Raw genomic sequence first — 25,847 nt, 5'->3', positions numbered from 1 at the left:
CGACAATGGTGCCTGCCACGTCAGAATGCAGACCAATGTGGGGAAGGGGGAGGAAATGATGTTGCACTTATAGACCGTGGAGTCGGACTGCATTAGTTCATGCGGGAGTGTATGGATTGGGGGGAAAGGCATGTCAGAGAGGTTTGCTTTTGTGGTTATCCGACTGCCTATGTATCAGGCGTAAGGAAAGGTGTGCGCGTGGAAGAATGGAAGCGTTAGGGAAACGGTTTCTCGTCCATCTATGGTTCTAGCGTTTGGTATGAACGAAAAGTTTGAGTGTGATAGATTAAGAATGGAAGATAGAAGCAAGTGAGAGATATAGAACTACAAAGTACGAAGAAAGGGACGGGCCTGGGATTGAACCCATGATCTTCTGCTTATGAAGCAGAAGCGGTAGCCATCAGACCACCAACCCCGTCTCAACGAAGCCGACTTGATAACTTCCCACGAACTCGTTTACTACAGGTGGCAGACGACGGAAGATGATCTGGGATAATACTTTGTAGGCCGCATTTAGAATGGTGATCGATCGGCAGTTCTCACAATCTAACTTGTCGCCGCCTTTCTTGTAGATGGGGCATATTACCCGAGAAAAGTTGGGTAACAAAAAGATAACAAGTTGTGTTATCCGATAACAAGCATTTGATAACATATTTTGCTTTCATTTTGGTTGAATAAGCAGGCAACATAACAAACGTGATAACAAAAATTTATACTAAAGATATCATATAAATATCTTATTGTGTTATCATTTGAAACACATTGATAACAAGTTTTGTTATCCTGCCAATTTTCCTCATTGATAACTCATTATGTAATCAATTAGTTATGAAGATCGAATTATGATAACAAACATTTGACGTCATTCACCCGTCGGTGGCATCCTCGATCTGACAGCTAAAAATTCGTTGATAACAAGAGTCTTCGTATTGATAACAAAAAATAACAAAATGAAATCATAATGAACATTTTGTTATCACTATGTTATGCGGTTGTTATTCGACTTTGCTCGGGTAACCCTTCCTTCCATTCCTCCGGTAGCTGTTCTGTTTCCCAGATTGCGCCTATCAGTCGATGCAGACAAATGACCAGTCTTTCCGGGCCCATCTTTATGAGTTGAGCTCCGATACCATCCTTATCAGCAGATTTATTGTTCTTCAACTGGTGAATGGCATCCTTAACCTCCCTCAAAGTGGGGGCAGGTTGGTTTCCATCATTGCCTGTGCTCTCAGCGTCATTCAGGTGCTCGTCGAAGCACTGCTTCCACCTTTCGATCACCTAACGCTCGTCCGTTAAGATGCTCTCATCCTTATCCCTGCACATCTCGGCTAGCGGCACGAAGCCGTTGCGGGATGCGTTGAGCTTCCCGAAGTGTTTCTTGAGACCGGCACAGCTGTTTGATCTCCTCGCACTCCGTCTCCTCCAGGCGGCGTTTTTTTTTTCTCTCGAAAGAGGCGGGTTGCCATTTCCACCTATAACGCTCCGCGTTCTGCCGGGTCCCTTGCTGCAGCATGACCGCCCGCGCTGCATTCTTCTCCTCCACAATCTGCTTACATATCTCGTCGAACCAATCGTTCCGTCTACCCCGTCCCCAAGTACCCGACGTTGCTCTTAGCTGAATTGTTGATGGCTGCTTCTACTGTTCTCCAGCAGTCCTCAAGAGGGGCTTTATCCAGATCACCCTCTTCCGGTCATGCAGCCTCGAGGTGCTTCGTTTACGCAGTTGCGTAATCCGGTTCCTTAAGCTGCTCTAGGCCATACAGGGGTGGCCGTCAGTACCGTACGTTCTTAATGACGGAGGGTTTTGGGCGCAGTTTAACCTTCACCAGATAGTGGCCACGATAGGTCCTGACGTCGATAATGTCGGAGTAGTGTCGTCCATCAATCAGAACGTGGTCGATTTGTGATTATGTCTGCTGTGGTAATCTCCAGGTGTATCGGTATGGAAGGCTGTGCTGGAAGTAAGTGCTACGAATGGCCATATTCTTGGAAGCGGAGAAATCAATTAATTTTTAGCGGCTGGCTTGCACGGCTTGACACCAACCCCCTAGATTTCCGGAGGACCATAGTGCGCAGTTTAGCTTAAAGTCCTTCTCTGGAACTCGGACGATGATCAGCAGCCCTTGACATGAGGAACAGACGCTGTCGTGAGCCGCTTCTAAATTGGAGTACAGACGGTCCAGGTTTGCAGAATCAAAAGCAAAAGCAAACCCCCCTTCTCTGTCAGCATACGACCAGAGTTCTACCGGGTTGGTTATTCGATTTTCTCTAAGGTTACCAGTACCGCGATGAGGTAGAGATAGGAGTTGCTGGGCAGGAGGATAAGGACCACACAAAAGGGTCTATTTTATTCCTGCAGGTATGCGAGGTACTAATGGTACGCCATGCTCAGCCGTTTACCGTACTAGAATACACCGTGTAAAACGCATAATGCGAACCCATATAGGTGATAATTTATAATCCCAGCAGCCATGAATTTGTGCTACAGGGCATTTTTTTAAATTATCGGACAGGTTTGGGCCGGAGGTTCTCCGATTTGCATGAAATTTTCACCAGAGGTAGAGCTCGTGGATACATGACCAAAAGTGAAATTCAAAAAAATTATAGTGGCCTATTTTCCCGGAAAACTCTAGATGAATTTTCACAATTTCTCTATATACCTCAAACTTTGAAAATTCATATCTCCTGAACTATGCATCGTAGAACAAAAGTTTTTTAGTGAAAACGAAAGGAAATTTCCTCAGCAATCCATTAAAAATATAAAAAGAAAAACATTTCTCGGAAAATTTTTCACCATGGAGAAAATTGTCGGAAAAATAGCGAAAAAACTATTGTCTGTATCATGAAAAATTTCCAAAAAAATATTTTTTGTTTCATCAATCCATACTCTAACTTTCGTCCATAGACGCCAAAGTGGTATCTTTTACCGTTTAGGCGACAGAACTGAAAAACCGATGACCACCCGCACGCTTCCCATAGGAAAATGTGTTCTATTGTGGGCCTCATAACCGTGCGCTAACGGCGGCAGTAATTTACACGCATTGTAAGTGTAACGCAGTAAACCATCCTTTCCTTTCCAGTCAGAAGAAGCTTTTCGTCAATCGGAGCACTCTCCATTGGTCATTTGGGTGTTTTGTATGCCCTTCATCAGCAACGTTATTTAGTATTAAAGCTAACAGCCTCTATGAAAGCCGCACGGGAAGTTCTTGTTACAATCAATCATTATGGTAACGTTTGAAGGATCAAATCTCAAGATCCACTTTCTTTGAAAACTTATGAATATATTGTTAATATGTTGTTTCGGCCAGGACGTCTTTTACGATACAACGGACGGAAAATCAAGCGAAGGGCTTCACTTTAACAGATTTATTACCACTGAGAGGCAACATGCCTACTCGGTGGAGAAACGAAAGAAACTACATTCTTACAAATTCAATGGGTGCGCCTTATAAAGGCGCACGATACGGCCAGACAAAACATACAATAATTATTCCTTACGCGCGTACGCTTCTCAATACAGTTCGGCACGCTGTTGGGTTGGCGCCAACTGTAGAGGCTGCACGCTGACTGGCAGTGGAATATTCCACAGCACCCATCAATGGAACAATAGATAGCGTCCCTGAGTGTTATACAGTTGATTGATATTATTTACATGCAAATACTATACTATATTCTTCCAAGGAACAATCAGAATTTATATCAAATATATCACTTTGTATAGAAAACAAAACATAAAATTTATTCGCGCGCTTTTAGTTAATTATCTAATCATTTGATAAATTGTACAACATTTGAAAAAAGCAAGAAAATTACAAATAGCACTTTATGTATGCATACATATCCTTTTTGCTTGGCAACTATATGATACTGAGGGTCAAGCACGGGAAACACTCACTCAGTTATTGTGTTTCCCTCACTCGCTTCCGCGTACAGTCGGGAGCGAGAAAGCCGTTTTTTTTAACCAAGCCGAACGTTTCAATTTCCAGTGCCCATTCGGCTTCTTCGGCGAGCACTAAGCGAAACAAAAAACGGCATCTGATCAGTCGAATGCAATACCAAAATTCGGACAAAAGACAAACATTTGAAAAGGGCCCAAGAGGTCTTGAGCCTTTTTTCAGAAACGTTGCTGTTGAACCCATTTTAGCCCGCCCACGCAAACTAACCCCACTATCAGGAAGATTGGTGTTAGCTCTTCCTGATAGTGGTATTGGTGAGCGTGATCGAGATGAATTGGGTTCAACAGCGGCTTGCAAAGCCAATGTTTACCAATGTCGATGTGCCCTTTTGAAATGTTTGTCCAGGAATGATTGTTTACATTCTGATTCCATTCGAATGGCATTCGGGTTTGAGTGCTTATGAGCGTTCAATGACTGGCAGTCCACACCACGGAATAATTCAGTGAGTAGGAATCCTCTCAGTCAGTTCAATGCATTTGGCGAATGGATGCTAAGTGCATTAACCCGTGCCTCGCAGATACAAGTGTATTGGTATTCACTTCTCTTCGCGTTCCTTCCGATTGTCGCTTTTACACAATCGGTTTCGACGCTTTCATGATACACTCCGCCTAGGACGGTTCAGCTATCACTGAATGTTCGATAGCAGCAGATTTTTTGCTATTTTTCATCGGTGGCGTTCGGGTGAGTGAGTGGATTTTCCCATGCTTGCTGAGGGTCAGTTCCTTTTACCTATATTATTAAATGTTAGGATCGTTTTCAATTAAAGACTGTTGGTCTCAATAGTAAAGGTTACGAATAAAGGACATTCAAACACCCAACAGACCAAAGGAGAGTGCTCCGATTGACGAAAAGCTTCTTCTGACTGGAAAGGAAAGGATGGTTTATTGCGTTACACTTACAATGCGTGTAAATTACTGCCGCCGTTAGCGCACGGTTATGAGGCCCACAATAGAACACATTTTCCTATGGGAAGCGTACGGGTGGTCATCGGTTTTTCAGTTCTGTCGCCTAAACGGTAAAAGATACCACTTTGGCGTCTATGGACGAAAGTTAGAGTATGGATTGATGAAACAAAAAATATTTTTTTGGAAATTTTTCATGATACAGACAATAGTTTTTTCGCTATTTTTCCGACAATTTTCTCCATGGTGAAAAATTTTCCGAGAAATGTTTTTCTTTTTATATTTTTAATGGATTGCTGAGGAAATTTCCTTTCGTTTTCACTAAAAAACTTTTGTTCTACGATGCATAGTTCAGGAGATATGAATTTTCAAAGTTTGAGGTATATAGAGAAATCGTGAAAATTCATCTAGAGTTTTCCGGGAAAATAGCCCACTATAATTTTTTTGAATTTCACTTTTGGTCATGTATCCACGAGCTCTACCTCTGGTGAAAATTTCATGCAAATCGGAGAACCTCCGGCCCAAAATGTCCGATAATAAAAAAAAAACCCCTACAGTAAAACTTTTTATGGCAAAATTGATTTAAATTTGACATTTTACAACTTTGCCTAAGAGTAGGTATATACTATTACTTTGGAAATAAAAAAAATGTTGATAATATTATTTATGTTGAATTATTTGTTTTTTTTTTTGAAATTTCATTTGAGTTTCATAAATAACACATCTGTAATTTGTTTTGATACAATATACAGTTTTATTCTGTCTTTTGAATTCTGTCAAAAGATATTGTTTATGTTATGTTCGTCCTAATCAGAGATACCCACAATCAAAGCAGGCGTATTTTTACAAGAGAAACAACAATAACTCCCAAACGGAAATAGCGAATACACATTTTTCAATACGCCAAAAGTGTTTCATAAACTACTTTGATGAGGTATTGGAATTGAAAACGCTGGAGCAAGAAAACCAGTTTTTGTTGGACCACCCAATGTCACCATAGGAAAAAATCTCTAAAGCGGTCAATTTAAGAGCTACAAAAAGCTGCTTGAAATTGAATGGTCTACAACTTTGCTGAGGCATGTATATTAGAATTTATGCAAATGAGAAAGTAATTTATACCATTTCTATAAAAATATGGACCACCCTAAATGCGAAATTACCTTACCTCCGATTCACTTTGATCAGATTTGATGAATGCTGTAAACTGCGAGATACGTAATAAATTTACTTAAGATGATCAACAAAAATTGATAAAAGTATGCAGTCAGAGTAGACCAAGTGCTTATACCATAACAGCGAAAATGATCAGCGCACTGAGGAATGCGATGTAATGAAAAATATTTCAAGAGATTTGTCAGATTTCTTGACAAATGATTCTTCTACTTATCGATCAATAGAAATTTATAAATATTACTATATTCGATGCATTTGATTTATATTTTTGGCCATTTACCATATTTGGATGGGTGGTAAGAAATTGCAACAACAGACAGATCGGACCAAGTGTTGAAAAGCAATAAACTGATTGATTATTGCACTTTTTGAGTCAATTTCAGAGTCGGATAGAAGTTTGCGTTAGTTCTATTAGGTTAGGTTAGGTTAGGTGTATGTATGGAATGTCCTAGAACCCGTTCATCGGACCAGTATATTTTGGTCGGTACTCAAGATTTTCGCTTGGTCCACTCTGACTGAGCGCCAATCTGAATATTTCTGGTCTTCAATGGTGTGACCCTGCAAAACCTTAATTTGCAAGCTATCGTAATGCCACTGATTTCGATATTGACGATATAAATTATTGAAGAATTTACGATACTGATATCGATGGGTCTTGATAATCTGTTTATCTTAGAGATATGCACCCAGTTTGACCATGCAAACATTAAATGATTGTTATTGTTCTAGAAATTGTTCAGCCAGAGTGAACCACATCACTGAACAGTGGTCTTTAGTTCAGTCGGAGTGGACCAAGTACACATAGTACATAAAAAAATCGTTCTATCAGAGGTTTGGATTATGATTTTTCATTATAACCACTTCACATTATATTGTTTGAAAGTAACACAAAGATGTGTAGAAATATTGAACTAAAATTTAAACGAATTAAAAAATTACAAAGCGTTAGACTTTAGCCCATTCTTCTCAAATAATGCAAAATGTCGCTTGGTCCACTCTGACTTAACGCCGACCATTTAAGCTTGTACTGTAACATACACCGCATACTAAATCTTTTATAATCATAGAGAAAATTAAAAAAAAAAACTGACTTTGCCAGTATTAAGTAACAAAACGAACTCGCTTTAAAATTGAATCTGATGCTGCCTGTGCACTCACCACTGCATAATAAAAATAACATTTAGCAACGGAACCCAACCCATTCTGCCAGGAAATGCAGCACTTTCTCCGACGAGTGTTATCCTCTTTCAGCTAACTACGGCTACTCGTCGGTAAGTAGCGGGATTGCAACCGACCATCCCCATGGGGCGGCGTGTGTATTTGTGTTCACCCGATGAATTGCCCGCTAATGGACTCACCATAAGAAATTGCTTATCACGCAGCTTTTCAGCGTGTTTTGATAAATCGCTATCCTCGTAGCCCTTGTAGTTGTCCGTCACGTTTGGTAGACCCATGTAGCGTTCCGTGTACGTCGAGTCTAAGGTGGAATGAAGAGATATATGGATATTAGGATGGTTTAAAATATCGTTTTTGGTCAACATCGCTCATTTGATTTTAGAGCTTATGTTAAGTGTCCTCGTAAGAATTGAGCTTATTTGGATAAAAACTGAGACCACACAAGCCCTTCAAAGTTTACTAAGACTTCTGAATTGAAAACGATTTTCGACAAAGTTGTAGCTGATGAATGTATCTAACGGTATCAGTATAATAAATTTAACGGCATATGCAGTCTCAGTTTTCATCCAAATGAGTTCAACTTTTGGGAGGACACACAGAATCGGACCTGAAATAGAATGAGCAGAGTTCATAACAAACGTTATTTTGAACCACCCAAATAGATATGTAAGCATAAGGATGGCACACGCAGTCAGAATTAATTATGCCATATCGGACACTCCATAGGGATTTTCCGCGTCCACTTACTTACCGTAAAGTTTCCAATTAGTGACTGGTGCAACGCTGATACCACACTGGAACAGCGAGGTGGGGCTCGCCATGGCCAAGGCCGCCGTGTAACCACCGTAACTCCAACCCCAAATGCCCACCCGTCGTTTATCAACAAAGTGCAAACTGTCCCGCAAATACTCGGCGACCTCCAGCTGGTCGGAAACTTCCACGGTGCCGAGCCTGCGGTACACCTCATACAGAAGTTGATATCCCTGACCGCTGGAGCCCCGCCCGTCGATCTGGGTAACGATGTAGTCCTTCGTGCCAGCGAGATACGTGTTCCAGTCGATGCGCCACTTATCCGTCACGAGTTGCGTTCCCGGGCCCGAGTAGCTGGAAATGAGGAATGAAGCAATATCACAATTGTAAAATTCAATTAAAATATTTTTTTATAGTGAAACATGTATTACTGACAATGAAAATAGACTTTGTTTTCTGTTTTAGGACAATTAATAATATTTGCTCATCTAAATTCTTTCTTAGTATGTGTTTAATCCTAAAAATTTGCACGCCGCATCTTATATTTAAAAAATGATACATTTTATATGAAGTTTAATACTTTTTTAAATTTCAATATTTTCTTCTTATTACTAACCTAACAGCCTAATTTTCCAAAATAATAGTATGGTTTGTGATAAATATACATCCTATAGCTACATCCTTCAAATGTGTATATTACATAAAATTTGCCGACAAATTCATAAATTTTAGCATTACTATAAAAATTCAGCTTTTATGTTCTTATATTACGGATGTTATTTGTTTTTATAATCAAGATATGGACTTATGTGGATGCAACTCAGGATTTTTATGCTCAATAAATTTTAAAACACAATTTCTCGAGAGAAAAATTGGTTTTACAGTCGACTCTCCACATCTCGACATCGAAGGGACCATCGAGATAGTAGAGGTCGAGACAAAGAACATACTTTTAATGTATACTAGAAAATCGCTCCGTTGTCTGGAAAATAGGGTAAATAGTAAACAATCAGACGTCATTTCGTGTTCCAATATTATTTACAAAAATCTGGTCTAGTATCCTTTGATAATGGACATATCGACAATAAAGAGAAAATCGGGAATGAAAATCACATCGAGATATGGAGAGTGAAAATGTATGCAGAATGAATGGGCTGAAAAATTCATCGACATAGGGAGAGATATCGATATGTAGAACATCGAGATGTTGAGGGTCGACTGTTTACATAAAATGCCATATTTTTTCAAAGTAGGGAGTCGATGCCGGTTATGGACCCTTTGCGTATTATGGACCCCCTACAGAAAAACATAAAATTAACACTCAAAGCAACTTTATTCCTATGAAAATCCACCGGGGGAACTTCGATTACATTGTTAGTCAGCAGTTTCAGGCAAATTATTTGGTTTGAGACGCATAAATACAGATATTTGAACAGTTTTGTAAATGGAACCACACAAGAGGGTCCATAATACGCATTTCCAGGTGGGTCCATAATAGGCTCGTCGGCAGTGAGCCGGATTACATGGGAATCAAATGGAGGGTCCATAATACGCAACGTCAAGTTTGTAAACAATCCTATTATGGACCCCGGTAGGGTCCATAATAGGCATTCGGACAACAGTTTTTTCAAATGCATATTTCGCTGGAAAAATCGATAAAAAGTTGAGCTTTTGCTGCTGGTTGAAGATTGTGCGTAAATTGAAGAGCTGGAGAAATTTGATGAAGTGGGAAAAGCTGACCCGAAAAAAATCGCTGGATTTGGAAGCAGATGATCCTGATCGACAAGACAGATTTCCTATTTTATTCATCGAGAACTGCTTGGACTTACGATTAAAGAAAGAAGATGTTGTACATCAATTTGGTGAGAGAATTCCATTTGATTATGTTTAACTGTGAACAAGTCATTCTAGCTTCATGACTAATTTGTGTATGGATTTAACCGTGGATAAGTATTTCACAGCGGTATTTTTTTCGACACAGAATGACTTTTGCAAGCTTCAATTTATTTTTTTAGCCATGGGCATTCATTAGCCAATAAGCATTCATAGCCTATTTTTGCTCCTGTGTTTTCCAAACATTGATTTGTTTCTTAATGGGGAGCGAGTAATGGCGCTTAAGCCAAGGCTCTAGAGCCAGGGCATAAGGCAGAAATACCTATGTCCCATCCCAGGAATAGTGCACTACAATGGAGTGCACCCTAACATTCTTAGCAAAGCCACTCCCAACGATTTTATCTATCCCCTGCAATGAAACGGTTGGTACGGTTGTCCCCGTTTCTTCCTTCAAACAGATTAGGAATTTTCGTCTATCATATTATTCATGAGTGAATAATCTGATCGCCGCCAGTTTCTAAACTATCTTCAATACTGTTGAAATATCGCGGAACTATTCGCGAGGAGATCGCGATGATCAGATTCGATCAAAATAATAACAATCCAGAATTGAAGGATTGATGACGTATGTCATGTTATTCCAATAATGCCCAAACGAGATCCAACGGGAACTTGCATACGAGGTTGTATGCGGGCGCTATAAATGTTCTGCTGCAGATAGGTTCATAAATATTCTCACTTGAATTCAGTGTTGCGAGTAATGCTATTGGATTATCATGTGAATCATATTGAATTATAAACATTGGATTATTTACATCGCTATCGAACATTGACTACCAATAATGACCTAACAGACGAAATAAAGAATTTTTATCTACAAACCAAACCAAAACTGAGTTTAAGTTTTAACAGGTTATGGGCCCAGTAGTCAACTGAGCAAGATTTATTTTTCTTCAACTATCAAGTTTTTTGAAGAAATCGAAAGATGTCTGTGAACGATGTCGAAGTCAAGACAGGAGGTCAACCTGCAAACCAGCGACAGGAGGTTGAGAATCGGACCGAGAGAGGAGCCTTCGAACGGCAGCTGCCGTATACCGCCGTTGTCGTTGGTCGGAGAGGATGTTTGCGGCATGGAAGTGGAGGATGGAGCACCACCTCTCTATGATGGACCTCATCCATACGTTGGTTCGTACTCCGTACGAAGAAGAATACGCCACTCCCGTGGCGGGTAATTCGGAAGCCCAAAAGGAAGTGAGAAAGGCAAAGCTGCGTAAGAGGATCAACGACGACATGAACGCTCTGGATGAAATTGTTATGTGGGTGAACAATGACGTCCTTAACAAGCTAATCGGAGTCTCATACGCAAAGGAGGCTATGGATCTATTGGTGAAAACCTACCAAAAAGTTGGAACGGGCGTTATGATTGCCATGCGTGATCGATTGTTTTCGATCAAAAATAGAAAACATACTTCTATTTCGGCCTTGTTCGACGAGTACGAGACGATAATCCGGGAGCTAGATCGGATGGGTACTCGAATGGATCAATCGGAGAAGATGGCCGCTCTGATGATAGCCATACCGAAGCGATATCAGCACGTCAAGGGAGCATTGACCGTTTTGCCGTGCGATGAACTCTGCAAGAAGCCGTTAGTGGAGATAAAACGAATGCTGTTGGATGCGGAGCAAAGCGAGTCGATGGAGGTCGATGATGAGCCAGTGGTGCCAGACGTGGCGCTAAAAACGACCAAAAGAGTAATTGAGTGTTTTGGGTGTGGGAAGCCAGGACACTACAAAAATAAATGCCCGGCGTTAAAGAAGAAGAAGAAGCGGTTTGTTCATCACCAAGGTCATGCGATGCTAGCAGGAGAAAAGAAGAAGGAATCTCGGAAGGTATCGTTTGCTGTGGACTCTGGAGCTTCAAGCCACATGGTGAACGACGAAAAATTGTTACAGAGAGCGGTGAAGCTGGCAACACCGGTTACCATCAGCACAGCAAAGTCGGGGGAGACCCTACAGGCTGTGAAGAAAGGAAAGGTAACATTGAAATCGGTTGTTGGCTTGAACAAAATAAAACGTATTGAATTGTACGATGTTCTTTTCATTCCCAATCTCGAAGAAAACCTCCTTTCAGTCAGAAAGATTAATTCCATGGGGAAAAGGGTCACTTTTCAGGATAAAGAGGTTCGAATTGAAGATAAAGGCGAGGTTATCGCTGAGGGGAAAGATAAAAATGGTTTGTATTGCGTTGATATGTTTTTGGAGCATACTGTCGACCTAGCAGCGTTGTTTAGTCAAAGGAAGGTAAGTCTAACCGATTGGCATAAACGGCTCGGTCATCTTAGTTTTTCGGGGCTTGAAAAACTGCTCAAAAACAATATGGTTGATGGAATAGATATTTCATCAAATGATTTAGTCAAACAGTATGAAGTTTGCGAGAGTTGTTTAGCAGGCAAACAATCATGCAAGAAGTTTCTTTCTATGCAATTACCCAGATCAAGTCGGCCACTTGAATTAGTGCATACAGATGTATGCGGGTATATGGAGCAATCCACCTACGATGGGTATCGGTATTTCGTCACCTTTACCGATGATTTTACCCATTTCACTGTTGTTTATCTCATTAAAAGAAAAAGTGACGTATTCGATCGTTTTAAAGAATACGAAGCAATGGCAACAGCTCACTTTGGTCAAAAGTTGTCTAAAATGCGTTGCGATAACGGTAGAGAATATCTTGGCAAAGATTTCCAAGACTACTGTAGGAATAAAGGTATCAGAATGATTTTTACCGTTCCTTATACTCCTCAGCAGAACGGAGTAAGTGAAAGGATAAATCGAACGCTAATGGAGAAGGTTCGAGCTTTACTCCATCAAAGTGAACTTTCGAAAGAAATGTGGGGAGAAGCATTGTATGTGGCTGCTTACGTCACTAACAGGTCTCCGACAAATGCTCTTGTTGAACTCAAGACGCCTTTTGAAATGTGGAATGGCAGGAAACCAGACCTTAGTAATCTAAAGATGTTTGGTAGCCATGCTTACAAGCAAATTCCGAAAGAGAAACGTCACAAGCTTGATTCGAAGACAAAACGATTGACATTCGTAGGTTATGCGAATAACGGATATCGGTTGTGGAATAAAAACAACCGAGTAATTGAAATATCCAGAAACGTTGTCTTTGATGAATCAATTGTTCGCAGTAATACAACAACCGAAGATGTTCATCTACCAATTGTTGTGAGGGAGCAGAAACACTGCGAAAATGAAGATAAGGAGGAAGAAATTTCAATCTGCAACGAAGATGAGAGCATAACAAACAAAGATGATGAAGAAGAGGTGATTCGACTTCCTGAGCCTGAGGAAGAAGTGGAAGCAGAAGAAGTTGTAATAATCGAGACGTCTGATGAGGTTTTCGCGGATGCTGAGGAGGATGAGGGCATCGATGAGCAGCAATCAGAGCTAAGACGTGGTACACGGAAAAGAAAAGTTCCCCAAAGATTCCAACCGAGTTCTGCCAAGATAGCTTCTGCAACATTCGATGAAGATGCTCCAGAAACAGTAGCCGAATTGAAGAAACGGGAGGACTGGGAGAATTGGAAAATTGCCATCGATGAAGAATTAAATTCTCTTCATGAAAATAAAACCTGGACAGTGGTCAACTGTTTACCGAGGAACCAAAAAGCTATTCATTCGAAATGGGTTTTTTCGGTGAAAGACGATGGCCGCTATAAAGCACGGCTAGTTGCAAAAGGTTGCTCACAGAGACCTGGTTTTGATTACCAGGATACTTTTGCTCCAGTAGCCAGAATGGAAAGCGTTAGGACAATTTTGTCAGTCGCAAATAAGAATGGACTTTTGATTCATCAAATGGATGTTAAGACAGCTTTTCTTTATGGAGATTTAGAGGAAACGATCTTCATGAAGCTTCCAAACGATGAGATAGGTAATTCTCAAATCGTACGTCTACAGAAAAGTTTGTACGGTTTAAAACAAGCTAGTAGATCTTGGAACAGGAAATTCGATGACGAAATTAAAAAGCTGGGTTTTATTCCATTAAAGAGTGACTGTTGTGTGTATACGTCTCGAGCAAAAGATTTGATTTTGATTTCATATGTAGACGATATACTCATTCTTGGAAAACAGGAATCACAACTAAACTGGATAAAATCTGAACTTGGGAAGCTATTCCAAATGAAAGATTTAAAAGAAGTGAAACACTTTTTGGGTATGGACATACACCGAGATTATCAGAACCAAATCATGGAAATATCTCAAGCAGGTTATGCAGAGAAAATCCTAAAAAGATTTGGAATGTCCGAATCAAAACCAGTTAGCACTCCACTAGATCCGAATGTACGATGGGTCAAGTCAAATGATGATGAATTAACATCACATCCATTCAAAGAATTGCTTGGCTGCTTGCAATATCTAGCATTAGTATCACGCCCTGATATCAGTGCTGCAGTAAATATCCTAAGCAAATACCAAGCTTCCCCTTCAAATGCACATTGGACAGGATTGAAACGCATTTTGCGTTATTTGCGAGGAACCATGAACACAAAAATCGTATTCAGCAATAGAGAACACTCAAACGTTTTATTGGGTTTTGCTGATGCCGATTTTGCCAACGACATCGATGATCGAAAATCAATTTCTGGAAATTCGTTTCTTGTTTTCGGCAATCTTGTGTCTTGGTCAACCAAAAGACAACAAACGGTTAGTTTGTCTTCAACAGAAGCTGAATTAATTTCACTCTGTCAAGCTGCTAAAGAAGGATTGTGGTTAACAAACCTTCTGAATGAACTGGGCATAGAAAGTTCTCCATTCATAATCATGGAAGACAACATTCCATGCATAAACTTCACTGAAGAACCTCGAAGTCACCAACGAATGAAACACCTGGATTTGAAGTTCATGTTCATCCGGGAACTCGTCAGGAGCAGGAAGCTAAAGATAGAATATATCTCGACGGTGGATCAACCAGCTGATGCATTCACCAAAGGACTTCCAGCTGCTCAACATAGGAAATTGCTGAACATCCTTAATGTCCGGATTGAGGGGAAATGTTGAAATATCGCGGAACTATTCGCGAGGAGATCGCGATGATCAGATTCGATCAAAATAATAACAATCCAGAATTGAAGGATTGATGACGTATGTCATGTTATTCCAATAATGCCCAAACGAGATCCAACGGGAACTTGCATACGAGGTTGTATGCGGGCGCTATAAATGTTCTGCTGCAGATAGGTTCATAAATATTCTCACTTGAATTCAGTGTTGCGAGTAATGCTATTGGATTATCATGTGAATCATATTGAATTATAAACATTGGATTATTTACATCGCTATCGAACATTGACTACCAATAATGACCTAACAGACGAAATAAAGAATTTTTATCTACAAACCAAACCAAAACTGAGTTTAAGTTTTAACAAATACAAAGTCTGCACAGTGGGGCCCAAATAGCCGTAGCGGTAAACGCGCAGCTATTCAGCAAGACCAAGCTGAGGGTCGTGGGTTCGAATCCCACCGGTCGAGGATCTTTTCGGTTTGGAAATTTTCTCGACTTCCCAGGGCATAGAGTATCTTCGTACCTGCCACACGATATACGCATGCAAAAATGGTCATTGGCATAGTAAGCTCTCAGTTAATAACTGTGGAAGTGCTCATAAGAACACTAAGCTGAGAAGCTGGCTCTGTCCCAGTGGGGACGTAACGCCAGAAAAGAAGAAGACAGTGGGCCTGGCCATTTTAATATTTGTATCATATTACCGATTTGCTGCAAATATTAATGCTGACAAGAAAATACTGGAAGAAATTTCGGAATTTCCAGGATGCTTTTCAACATTGGCTGTGCAAGCGCTTAGAATAGAATAGAATGCATATTTCGCTGGAAAAATCGAATGATTTTGTATGTTTCATAGACGTACTATGAAGTAAAGACATTGAATTTGTTGTTAGACTCCACAAAACGTATATGCGTCTGAGATATCATTGCAGAAAAGCGTCTAGAATGAATTTCAGCTCCTAAGGGGTCCATTACTAGCATTGAAACCCTAAATACAGCTTGATTATTCTAAAACCAGATAATTCATTGATATAAGAGAAGTGCGAGTACTGAACCGTCAAACGTGGTTTAAATCGAGCAAATTTAATGAGGCTCAGAAAGATGTTACGCAGAAGAGACGATGGGTGTGTGTTAGTAAATCGGTACGAAAGTAACGTAATCGATTAGCTTGGTTTCTTCTGGCAACTGACGGGATGACACGCACAGTAAAATATTGTTCGAATTAGCCTAATTATTGATAATCATGGCAAATATTGTTTATAAACAAAATCAAAATTCTCACCACGCTTCTCTTTTTTTTTTTTTTTAATTTCTTTATTAGTATCATTCCAAACATTACATTCATTATTTCTTATATCTAGGTGTTCTGTGTTATTAGACAACACTATCATCCTAATTTGGTAAAACAAATCTAAGATTTTATTAACATTTGGTTAACAACATATTACATTTCATTTGCCGTAGCAGTTCAGATTTTTCACAGGTGAGTTGATTTCACCTGCTTATAAGAGAAAAAAAAACGCTTTGAATATACTTAACCTAACTTAACCTAAACATATAACGCATTAATCGTGGCAATAGAAGATTGTAACGATTTTTGCCTGAAATTATTGATTATTTTATTTGACATTTGTTCCAATGTTTCAACATTGGATATTCTATGTAACTCATTGGTACTATACCAGGGAGGAAGTCTCAGAATCATTTTCAAAATTTTATTTTGAATTCTCTGCAGAGCTTTCTTCCTGGTATTACAACAGCTAGTCCATATTGGTACAGCATACAACATGGCTGGCCTGAAAATTTGTTTGAATATCAAAAGCTTGTTCTTAAGACAAAGTTTTGATTTTCTATTAATAAGGGGATAGAGACATTTTACATATTTATTACATTTGGCTTGAATGCCCTCAATGTGATTTTTGAAAGTTAAATTCTTATCAAGCATGAGCCCTAGATACTTAACTTCATCTGACCAATTTATTGGAATCCCTCTCATCGTGACAATATGTCTACTTGAAGGTTTCAAATAAAGAGCTTTTGGTTTATGTGGGAATATTATTAGTTGAGTTTTGGAAGCATTAGGAGAAATCTTCCATTTTTGCAAGTATGAAGAAAAAATATCCAAACTTTTTTGCAATCGACTACAGATGACACGCAGGCTTCGTCCTTTGGCGGAGAGACCTGTGTCATCCGCAAACAAAGATTTTTGACATCCCTGAGGTAACTCAGGTAAGTCAGATGTAAAAATATTGTATAATATTGGTCCCAAAATGCTGCCTTGAGGAACACCAGCTCTTACAGGAAGTCTTTCAGATCTGGAGTTCTGATAATTAACCTGAAGTGTACGATTTGACAGATAACTTTGAATTATTCTAACAATGTATGTTGGAAAATTAAAGTTTTTTAATTTTACAATCAAACCTTCATGCCAAACACTGTCGAATGCTTTTTCTATGTCTAGAAGAGCAAGACCAGTAGAATAGCCTTCAGATTTGTTGGAACGGATCAAATTTGTTACACGTAAAAGTTGATGAGTGGTCGAATGTCCATGGCGGAATCCGAACTGTTCATTGGCAAAAATTGAATTTTCGTTGATGTGGGCCATCATTCTGTTCAAAATAACCTTTTCAAAAAGTTTACTGATGGAGGAAAGCAAACTGATTGGACGATAGCTAGAAGCTTCTGCAGGGTTTTTGTCTGGTTTTAAAATTGGAACAACCTTAGCATTTTTCCATTTGTCAGGAAAATATGCTAATTGAAAACATTTGTTAAATATATCAACTAGAAATGATAAGCAACTTTCTGGAAGTTTCTTGATGAGGATGTAGAAAATTCCATCATCGCCAGGAGCTTTCATATTTTTGAATTTTTTGATAATAGTTCTCACTTCTTCCAAATCAGTCTCCCAGGCATTTTCGAAAACGTTCTCTTGATTGAGAATATTTTCGAACTCCTGAGTAACTTCATTTTCAATTGGACTAGTAAGTCCTAAATTAAAATTGTGCGCACTTTCAAACTGCATAGCAAGTTTTTGAGCTTTTTCGCAATTAGTTAGTATCACCACGCTTCTCTAGTATAACCACCCAAGTAGCGTAATGTTCACATGCACCCATACAATATGACCAGCTCATGGCAGTATGCCGCATTTTATTTGATCAAAAATTTCAATAACCACATTGCAGCAGCTAGGATACCGGTAGCAACATTAATTACTTTTGGTGCACGTGTTCCAATTGTTTTGGATAGTGCTTCAAATAAAGTAATAGACAGTGGTTTCAAATAAAGTAATTGATTTGCACGTAAGTTTAACATTGTTGTAGTAGCAGCAATTTAAATCTTTTGAATGTTGCGTACACATTATGTCTAAAACTTTACTTTATTTGGAGATGAAGATGCAATGAAGCCACACCTCAAATTTTCAAGAGCGCAAATTTAGAAAATCAAAAAGCCGTTCTATCTGGATATTTGATCGATTGGTCACCACCAGCGAGTAATTAATCGATCAAGTTTTCAATTCAATTGACTTGTTTCTAGATTTGTGCTTTTCAAAATTTGAGGTGTGGCTTCGTTCGTAAATAAGGAACAAAAAAATATAAATGAAAAAAAAAAAGTTATTTTTTCGAATTTTTATTTTTAACGATACTAAACTTTTTTCATACGTCATCTGGATCATTATTTTACCTGTTTTTTATTTAAAAACCTAACTGATGTCAAAAAAATGATGAATCTTTTTTTTTCTCCCCTTCAAAATTTTCGGATTTTTGAAGGGGGGGGGGGTGACATAAAAGAAAATTAATATTTGTATCAGCCTTAAATTAATTAACTCATTACGCGTGGTGAAGATGGACAAATTATAGGTGAAATTATGAAAAAAATCCACGTGCTCGGCTGGGATTTGAACACAGGACTCTTGTATGCTAGACGAGCGCTTTACCAACTAAGCTACCGACCCACTTGGTGACCCAATAGCTGAGTTGGTTACAAATTTAGAATTCAAATCCCTACAGACCACGCGGACCCCTTTCATAACCCATATCCATCCATCTCATGTTCCAACACTCGCGGACAAATTATGGGTGAATTAATTTAATAACCATTCGGATTGGATTACCGAACAGCTCAATATAAGCGTCAATTTATATTAGAGTGTTACTGCCTCTCTGTAGTAGTCATGTCGTCACTTGAGTGAGAACGACACGTTGATAGCCTTCCCACATCTTTACTCTTCCACAATACAGTTGTTGTGGAAGCGATGTAGCTACGATAGGCAAACAGTTTCAACACTAAATAAATCGCACTCACTTTTTCCGCGTGTGTAGGAACATGAGATGGATGGATATGGGTTATGAAAGGGGCCGCGTGGTCTGTAGGGATTTGAATTCTAAACTTGTAACTAACTCAGTCATTGGGTCACCAAGTGGCTCGGTAGCTTAGTTGGTAAAGCGCTTGTCTAGCATACAAGAGTCCTGGGTTCAAACCCCAGCCGAGCACGTAGATTTTTTTCATAATTTCACCTATAATTGTTTGTGGCCTTAACATGAGGCATTCTCGCTCCTGTCCACTTTTTGTCTTGCATTTAGGTCCCATAACAATTGTGCAAAATTTCAGCTCGATCGGAGAAACTATGTTTTAGCGCCAGCCGTTCAAAGTTTGTATGGGATTTACTATGGGAAAACTTACTTTTGCAAAAAAAAATCGCCAGGGTTCGCCTATTGACCTCTATAAATTCTGTACACAGATCTGGCCACAACATGGCGTCAGACATCGATTTCCGTTATCTAGTCATCTGTCTCTTTCTAGAATATCCATATTTCGTGGGTTTCGGGTTATTTTCACAAACAGGAAGTCACCATCTTGGATTTCAAAATGGCGTCAGGCGGTTGTTTTACGTCATCCCCATTGATACCCTTGAGAAGTACTACTGATAAATCCCACCTCTTCGCAAAACTTCTAGAGAATAAACGGAAAGCTTTATTACGCTTCTAATTCTTTTTACGCTCAAAATTCGATCTTACTCTCCCTCTTTTTACGCTCCGAATTCCAACGTACGCTTTCTCCTTTTACGCTCAGATTCTTTTTGCGCTCCCCCAGTTAGGGGCGTAAAAAAGAGGTTTGGCTCTATATACAGGGTGTTTGGTTCCATGTTTTTAATAATTGGAGGGTAGATAGGTCTCCATGAGATATGAAAAAGTGCCCATGAAACATGGGGTCGCAAATCACTGCTAAGTGAGTTATTCACGATTTTAAAATTTTCAACTTGTTCATCTTTGGAACCACATATCTAATTAACTATGCGTCATACATTTAATCTCAGCGCATGAATCGAAAGCTTATGATCTAATCTATCTTAGTTTCTTGGACGTAATTTTTGTAGAAAATGATTCAAAGGCTCAAATTACGAAAAGTTTGCAAAAAGTGACGGAAAAATCAGCATTTTTCGACGTATTTTTATGAATTTTATGAAAATTATCGTAATTAATGTTAAAAAAATTCTTCTACAAAATATGCATTAACTTGTTAGCTACCAAAGTGTCTTTGAGAGCAAAAGTGTATCTCTTGTAGATTCGTCACAATATCATGTTGAAAGTTGTGCTTCAAAGAGCAAAAAAATCAAAATAAATATCGGTTGATAACTCTATTCGTTCGTCCGTTCGTGTGTTGATGCCTCCGCGTGTGGATGAAGTGCTCGGAAACGACAGATGTCGGTCGTGCCGAAGCGAAGGGGAAATGAAATCGCTTCGCAACATGCGCCTTTTTTTTCTTCTCTTCGCGGCGTTTGGTTTGCAAACAGACGCATAAATAGATTTAGTGCGGTCGCCGCACGACCACCGCAGTAGCGAAAGTGTGTTCATAAAGACTGATCCCTTTAAATTCCTCGCACTAGTAGCTGAGCTACGGTGCAGAGCAGATGGGGGATGCGCTTGCGCGTGTAGCGAGGACTCAATTTATGCATTTCTCGCCTATGACGTGGAACTTTTGATGCATTTTGAAGGGTTTTAGGTCGTCTATTAATTACATAGAGGTGGACAAGTGAGAGTAGAATTTATGACGTGCCATTCACGCCGTTGTAAAAGTACAACACTACCAAGTAAACCTCGCCCGTGATACACAGCACGAGCGAGGTGAATTCTTAGGTTCAATAAAGTAATTTAGGTATCGCACTAATGCTCAGCGTGAACTGTTGGAGCAGCAGGATGAAATATCTCACAAAATTAGTGACCGTCTATCCTACTACAGCTTGGTTTTCTGTATAGGGTTGCTTACAAATTATGTTCAATAGATCAATAATCTCTCAGTTAACTATTTTTATAAAATCAAATAATAGACCTACATGTAATATTTCTTAGAATTGTCAGTGTCGTAACCAGAAAATTGCTCAGGGGAGACGAACGACGCAAAAAAGTGGATATTTTTACAAAAATTGGGATGGCTCAAGACGGTTCAACCACATCATTTTGTTTTTCTTTTATCCAGCAAAATAATAGAATAACTGCATAAAATTAAGAATTTCTTTTGAAATTGAGACTTTGGCAGTTTAATAGGTTCTATGTGCAGTCACAACAATTAAAAGTCACAATTTGTAGATCAGTACTTCTCTTAAAAAAAAAGCCTGAAGCCTTGCAATGTTTGTAATATGAAATCAAATATTTTGAAAAAAAAATCAAATAATTCATCAAATTCCAACATTTTTACTTCATTATTGAAATAATTTATGATAGATTGAACGAAAACGACACAATTTTATCAAGCAGGTTGATGAGGTTCTTGTAAAAGAATAATAAAATATAAATAAACCTTTTGTTATGCTCTAAATCAAATAGTAATCAGATCAGTACCCAAATATTTGTAGTTCAAAATTTCATTTTTTTCTCTCTCTCTCTCTGTTGAGTTACTGAGTTCTATTTTTTTTTTAAATTTGAATTAAAAACCAAGAGAAGTGTTAATTTTGAACGATAACATTTGAAATATTTGCAGTTTGCTCTAATAGATGGAAAATTAGAAATCAAATTGAATATAATTTAACAATTAAATGTATTGAAATGAACTTAAAACAGTCACAGTCACAATTAGAAATTGAAGCTCTTTCCAAACTTTAATCACGTTTTAATCATCAAGTTAACTGTAACTCTAGCGATGGAAAAATCATTTAAAATTTGACTCATGAAACATATTCAAGGCATAAATGTGTATGATTTAACACGAATTAAATTTAAAAAAATACCTGCTGGAAACCCACCAAAACCCGGAAATATGAGAATATGTCATTTTTCAAACAAAACTAGTTTCATGTTATTTAAAGCTCCCACAGCAATTTACGGATGCTAATGGTTGTCACTATGGCAAGCCTGTAAAATTTCGTGAAGGGAAATATCCTTCATCATTTTAGTAACAGAACCTCCGAAATGTCAAGAAGGCGAAAGTGTAAACACGACACGTAGCAAAACATTTTTTGGGATGAACAATATTTCATTAATAGTATCAAGAACTTTGGTGATCACTAAAGCCTCTCACTAATTTGAATTTCAAATCCAAATGTTTAATTTTAAAAATAAAATTCAATTCACATTTTCAAAACTGAATAAGCCAAACATGGTTTTAAGAGCGTTTTTCGTATTTCAAGTGGTTTCACACCAAAAACTTACTCCAAAATCCACTAAGGTGGAGAGGGAGGGAGGGTTGACCCTCAAACACACCCCCTCCCACTGATCACTTGTTTCTGTTTTGTAGACAATATGATCTTAATTTTCTTTCTGGCGTTATGTCCCAACTGAGACAGAGCCCTGCTCCTCAGCTTAGTGTACTTATGAGCACTTATATAGTTGTTAACTGAAAGGTTTTCTCAGCCAAAGTTGCTGTTTTGTAGGTGTATATGGGCAGAGACATATACGTTTTAAATATTTTATATGGGACTAAGTCCACGAGACCCCTCCCAGCTCTGAAATTCTTTGGAAATGAGCATGTAGCTTAAGGACAGCCAAAAAAGCACTGCAATATTAAATAAATGAAAAAAATCTCTAGTGGAATTAAATGGTATAGTACTAGATTCGGGTTTTCTTTTATTTATAGGTATTCCACTAAACAGCTCGAAGATTTAATACACAATATTCTTAATTTTTCTCATGATCTCAATTAAATGCTTTTCACACAAAACAAAAGCATGATTACTGCATTCACATGAAAATATTAATTTAGAAAATATTCAAGATCTATCCTGCAATTTCCAAGTTGTTCCAATAATTTCTCCACAAATTCCTTCAGGAATTCTTTCAGTTAATGTTCTCAGGAGTTTCCCAGGGATACCTTCAGACTGAGACCACTTGAGGAATCCCAGGCTGGTTTTTGGGAGGGCCGATCCGACAACGAATCAGATATTACCATATACATCTTGCAAATGAACTTAGATAAATTCTTGGAGTATAACTAGCAGACTCACCATCTGTTTGGATTGGAGACGAGGTGTCAATGTCGTGTGTGAATTTAGATGGAAGTAAGGAGACGCACTTTGGAATTCATTGTTCAACATTGCACTCCAGGGTGATATTAGGAGACCAGCGAGCAAAGAAATGACACTATCATGACACGGTCACATCTTCTTCTTCTTCTTGACATTACGTCCTCACTGGGACAGAGCCTGATTCTCAGCTTAGTGTTCTTGTGAGCACTACCACAGTAGTTAACTGAGAGCTTTCTTTGCCAAAGTTATCATTTTCGCATTCGTATATCGGGTAGCAGGTACGATGATACTTTATGCGCAGAGAAGTCAAGGAAATTTCCATTACGAAAAGATGCTGGACCAACCGGCAATCGAACCGAGACACCTTCAGCATGGCTTTACTTTGCAGCCGCGGACTCTAACCACTCGGCTAAGGAAGGCCTACGGTCACATATGGTCCTTGGTCTTGTGGACGATATCGGCCTCATTTAAATCGATCGCAGGTCAGTGGAGGAGGTTTTCGAGGCTCTGAAGAAACTGTATTTTTAGGGATTACCCCTGATACTCCTTCAAGAATTATTTTATGAATTTCTCCAGGGTTTTCTCCAGAAATTGTTTGGTAAATTCGGACAAATTTTTTTCTCAGGGATTTCCTATGAGAAACATCAAAGGATTCCTCTAGGAACTCTAAAATTTCTTCGGGGATTTCGCGGATTTCACCTAGCACTCCTTCTCTTAGAAATTCCACTAGGGATTTGTTCAGAATTTCTTCCAAAGATTTTAACAGGAATTCTTCCAAAGATTCTATCAGGAATACCTCTTTGAATGCCTCCAGAAATATTTACAAGGATTTCTCGTAAAATATTTCCAGAGCTCCCTCCAGGAATTCCTTAAATTACATTCCTTCAGCATTTTCTCCAGAAATACCACCAAGAATACCTCCAAGAGTTTCTCTGAGGATTCCTCTAAAAATACGTCCAAGGTTTCCTCCACGATCTACACAAGAAATAACTTTAAAATTCTACTAAGAATAGCTCCAGGAATTCTTTAGGATTAACTTCATGGTTTCTTCCAGGAATACCTTCAGGTAGAGGAATATCTTTCAGGATTCGTCCATAAATTACTGCTAACTGGAATATCTCTGATGAATTGTTAGGAATACCGTCAGGGTTTTCTCTAGCAATCAATAATATATCCATTGATTTTTTTTTCAAGAGTACCACTAGGGTTTTCTCTAGGATTCCGTCAGTTATAACCCGATGAATCCTCTAAAGCAGTGATTCCTAAAGTGAAAATTTGTAAAACAGAAATTGGGGAGCGAAAATCTAGAAAAAGCTGACATGGGAGCAGTTGAAAATTGTTACTTATAACCTTTGAAGAACACACTCAAGTACAACTATACAACAAGAAACTATTACTAATGCATCTGAAGGAGAATCATTTCTAAACTAAACCATTTTCATGATTTCCTTTATCTTAGACTGCTTAGAACTCTAAGCATGTTCCGTTTAAAATTATGATAGAAAACACTGAATGATTGTCAAAAACAAAATGTTTGTAATATGCATTCATTTTTTCCATATCATGTGAATGATCGGTATTTGAGATTTTCTCTGAATCGAAAAGATAAATCACTGATATCATTGAGAACACAGATAACATGTTTTGAAAGTTCAAAACATTTATCTGAGAATTTTAAGTAATTATCCCAATGTTCAATATTGAATACCAGGAACTTTTTTGTATGGAACTTTGAAATTAAGGACTGTTCATTTTATAAAATGGACACTTTGTGCATGCTGTAACTTTTAAATTTATTAATGAAATTTCAATCGGGTTTCTGTACATCGTTCGACTAGTATTTTACAATGTTGTGATAATAAAAAATCTCCAAAATAATTAAATTTCACACGAATATAGAACAACGATTAAAACGGTCGATTTTTGGAGGTTATCAAAACCAATGATTGCTCAAATTGGCTGAAAAATTCGACAATTTATATTTTTTATTTTCATAAAAGGCTTGTTCTTAGGAAAAATCATCAATCAGAAGCCTGATGGTGAAAATCGAATTATTTTTGGAGCAACAATTTTACAGATATCATAAAATCATTTTCCCCCTATATTTTTTAGAGAAAAATATTTTAAATTTGAAAGGAACTGATATGATTAGATTTTTTTGGATAAAAGTACGCCCTGACGGAAGTGCTAATATAGTATTAATATGAAAAATAACTTACGCCTTCACAGAGTTACTTATTAAGTCCCAATGTCACATTTAAAGCACAATAGAAACACAATTGCTTCATTCTTAGAAGACCATTCAAAGTACATTGACAATCATCAAAATTGGCAACACTGCTGTAATTCTATTTTTCAGATATTGTTTTCATAATATGTTATTCTGAGATTACCTATCGAAGTATTCGAAGAAAATCGTTAACAATTTGCTGTAGATCGATAAATATGCGTACAAAACAGAGTTGTTAACGTTAATCAACGATTAACGTCGTTTCGTTAATTCGTTGACGTTAACCTTAAACAGTTTACGAAGC

The 25,847-nt window shown here is 38.3% G+C and overlaps 1 protein-coding gene and 1 non-coding gene across 3 annotated transcripts in view; one reads left to right on the top strand and one right to left on the bottom strand.

Moving 5' to 3' along the window:
- Positions 1–25,847, bottom strand: part of LOC5569176 (prolyl endopeptidase FAP) — a 576,755-nt gene that overhangs the window by 12,290 nt on the left and 538,618 nt on the right. For both annotated transcript variants that reach the window (XM_021845337.1, XM_021845338.1), the window contains exons 15-16: positions 7,959–8,311; positions 7,390–7,508 (exon numbers count right to left, since the gene is read on the bottom strand). In XM_021845337.1, the coding sequence (XP_021701029.1) occupies positions 7,390–7,508; positions 7,959–8,311 (472 nt within the window). The remainder of the gene's footprint in view (positions 1–7,389; positions 7,509–7,958; positions 8,312–25,847) is intronic.
- Positions 19,278–19,349, top strand: Trnaa-agc. Its single transcript has one exon. It is a non-coding gene; the product is annotated as a tRNA-Ala (tRNA).

This window comes from Aedes aegypti, chromosome 2, assembly GCF_002204515.2.
Source record: "Aedes aegypti strain LVP_AGWG chromosome 2, AaegL5.0 Primary Assembly, whole genome shotgun sequence".
Classification (NCBI taxonomy): domain Eukaryota; kingdom Metazoa; phylum Arthropoda; class Insecta; order Diptera; family Culicidae; genus Aedes; species Aedes aegypti.
Note: the sequence above shows the minus strand (reverse complement) of the source record. Positions and strands in the feature narration are given on the sequence as shown.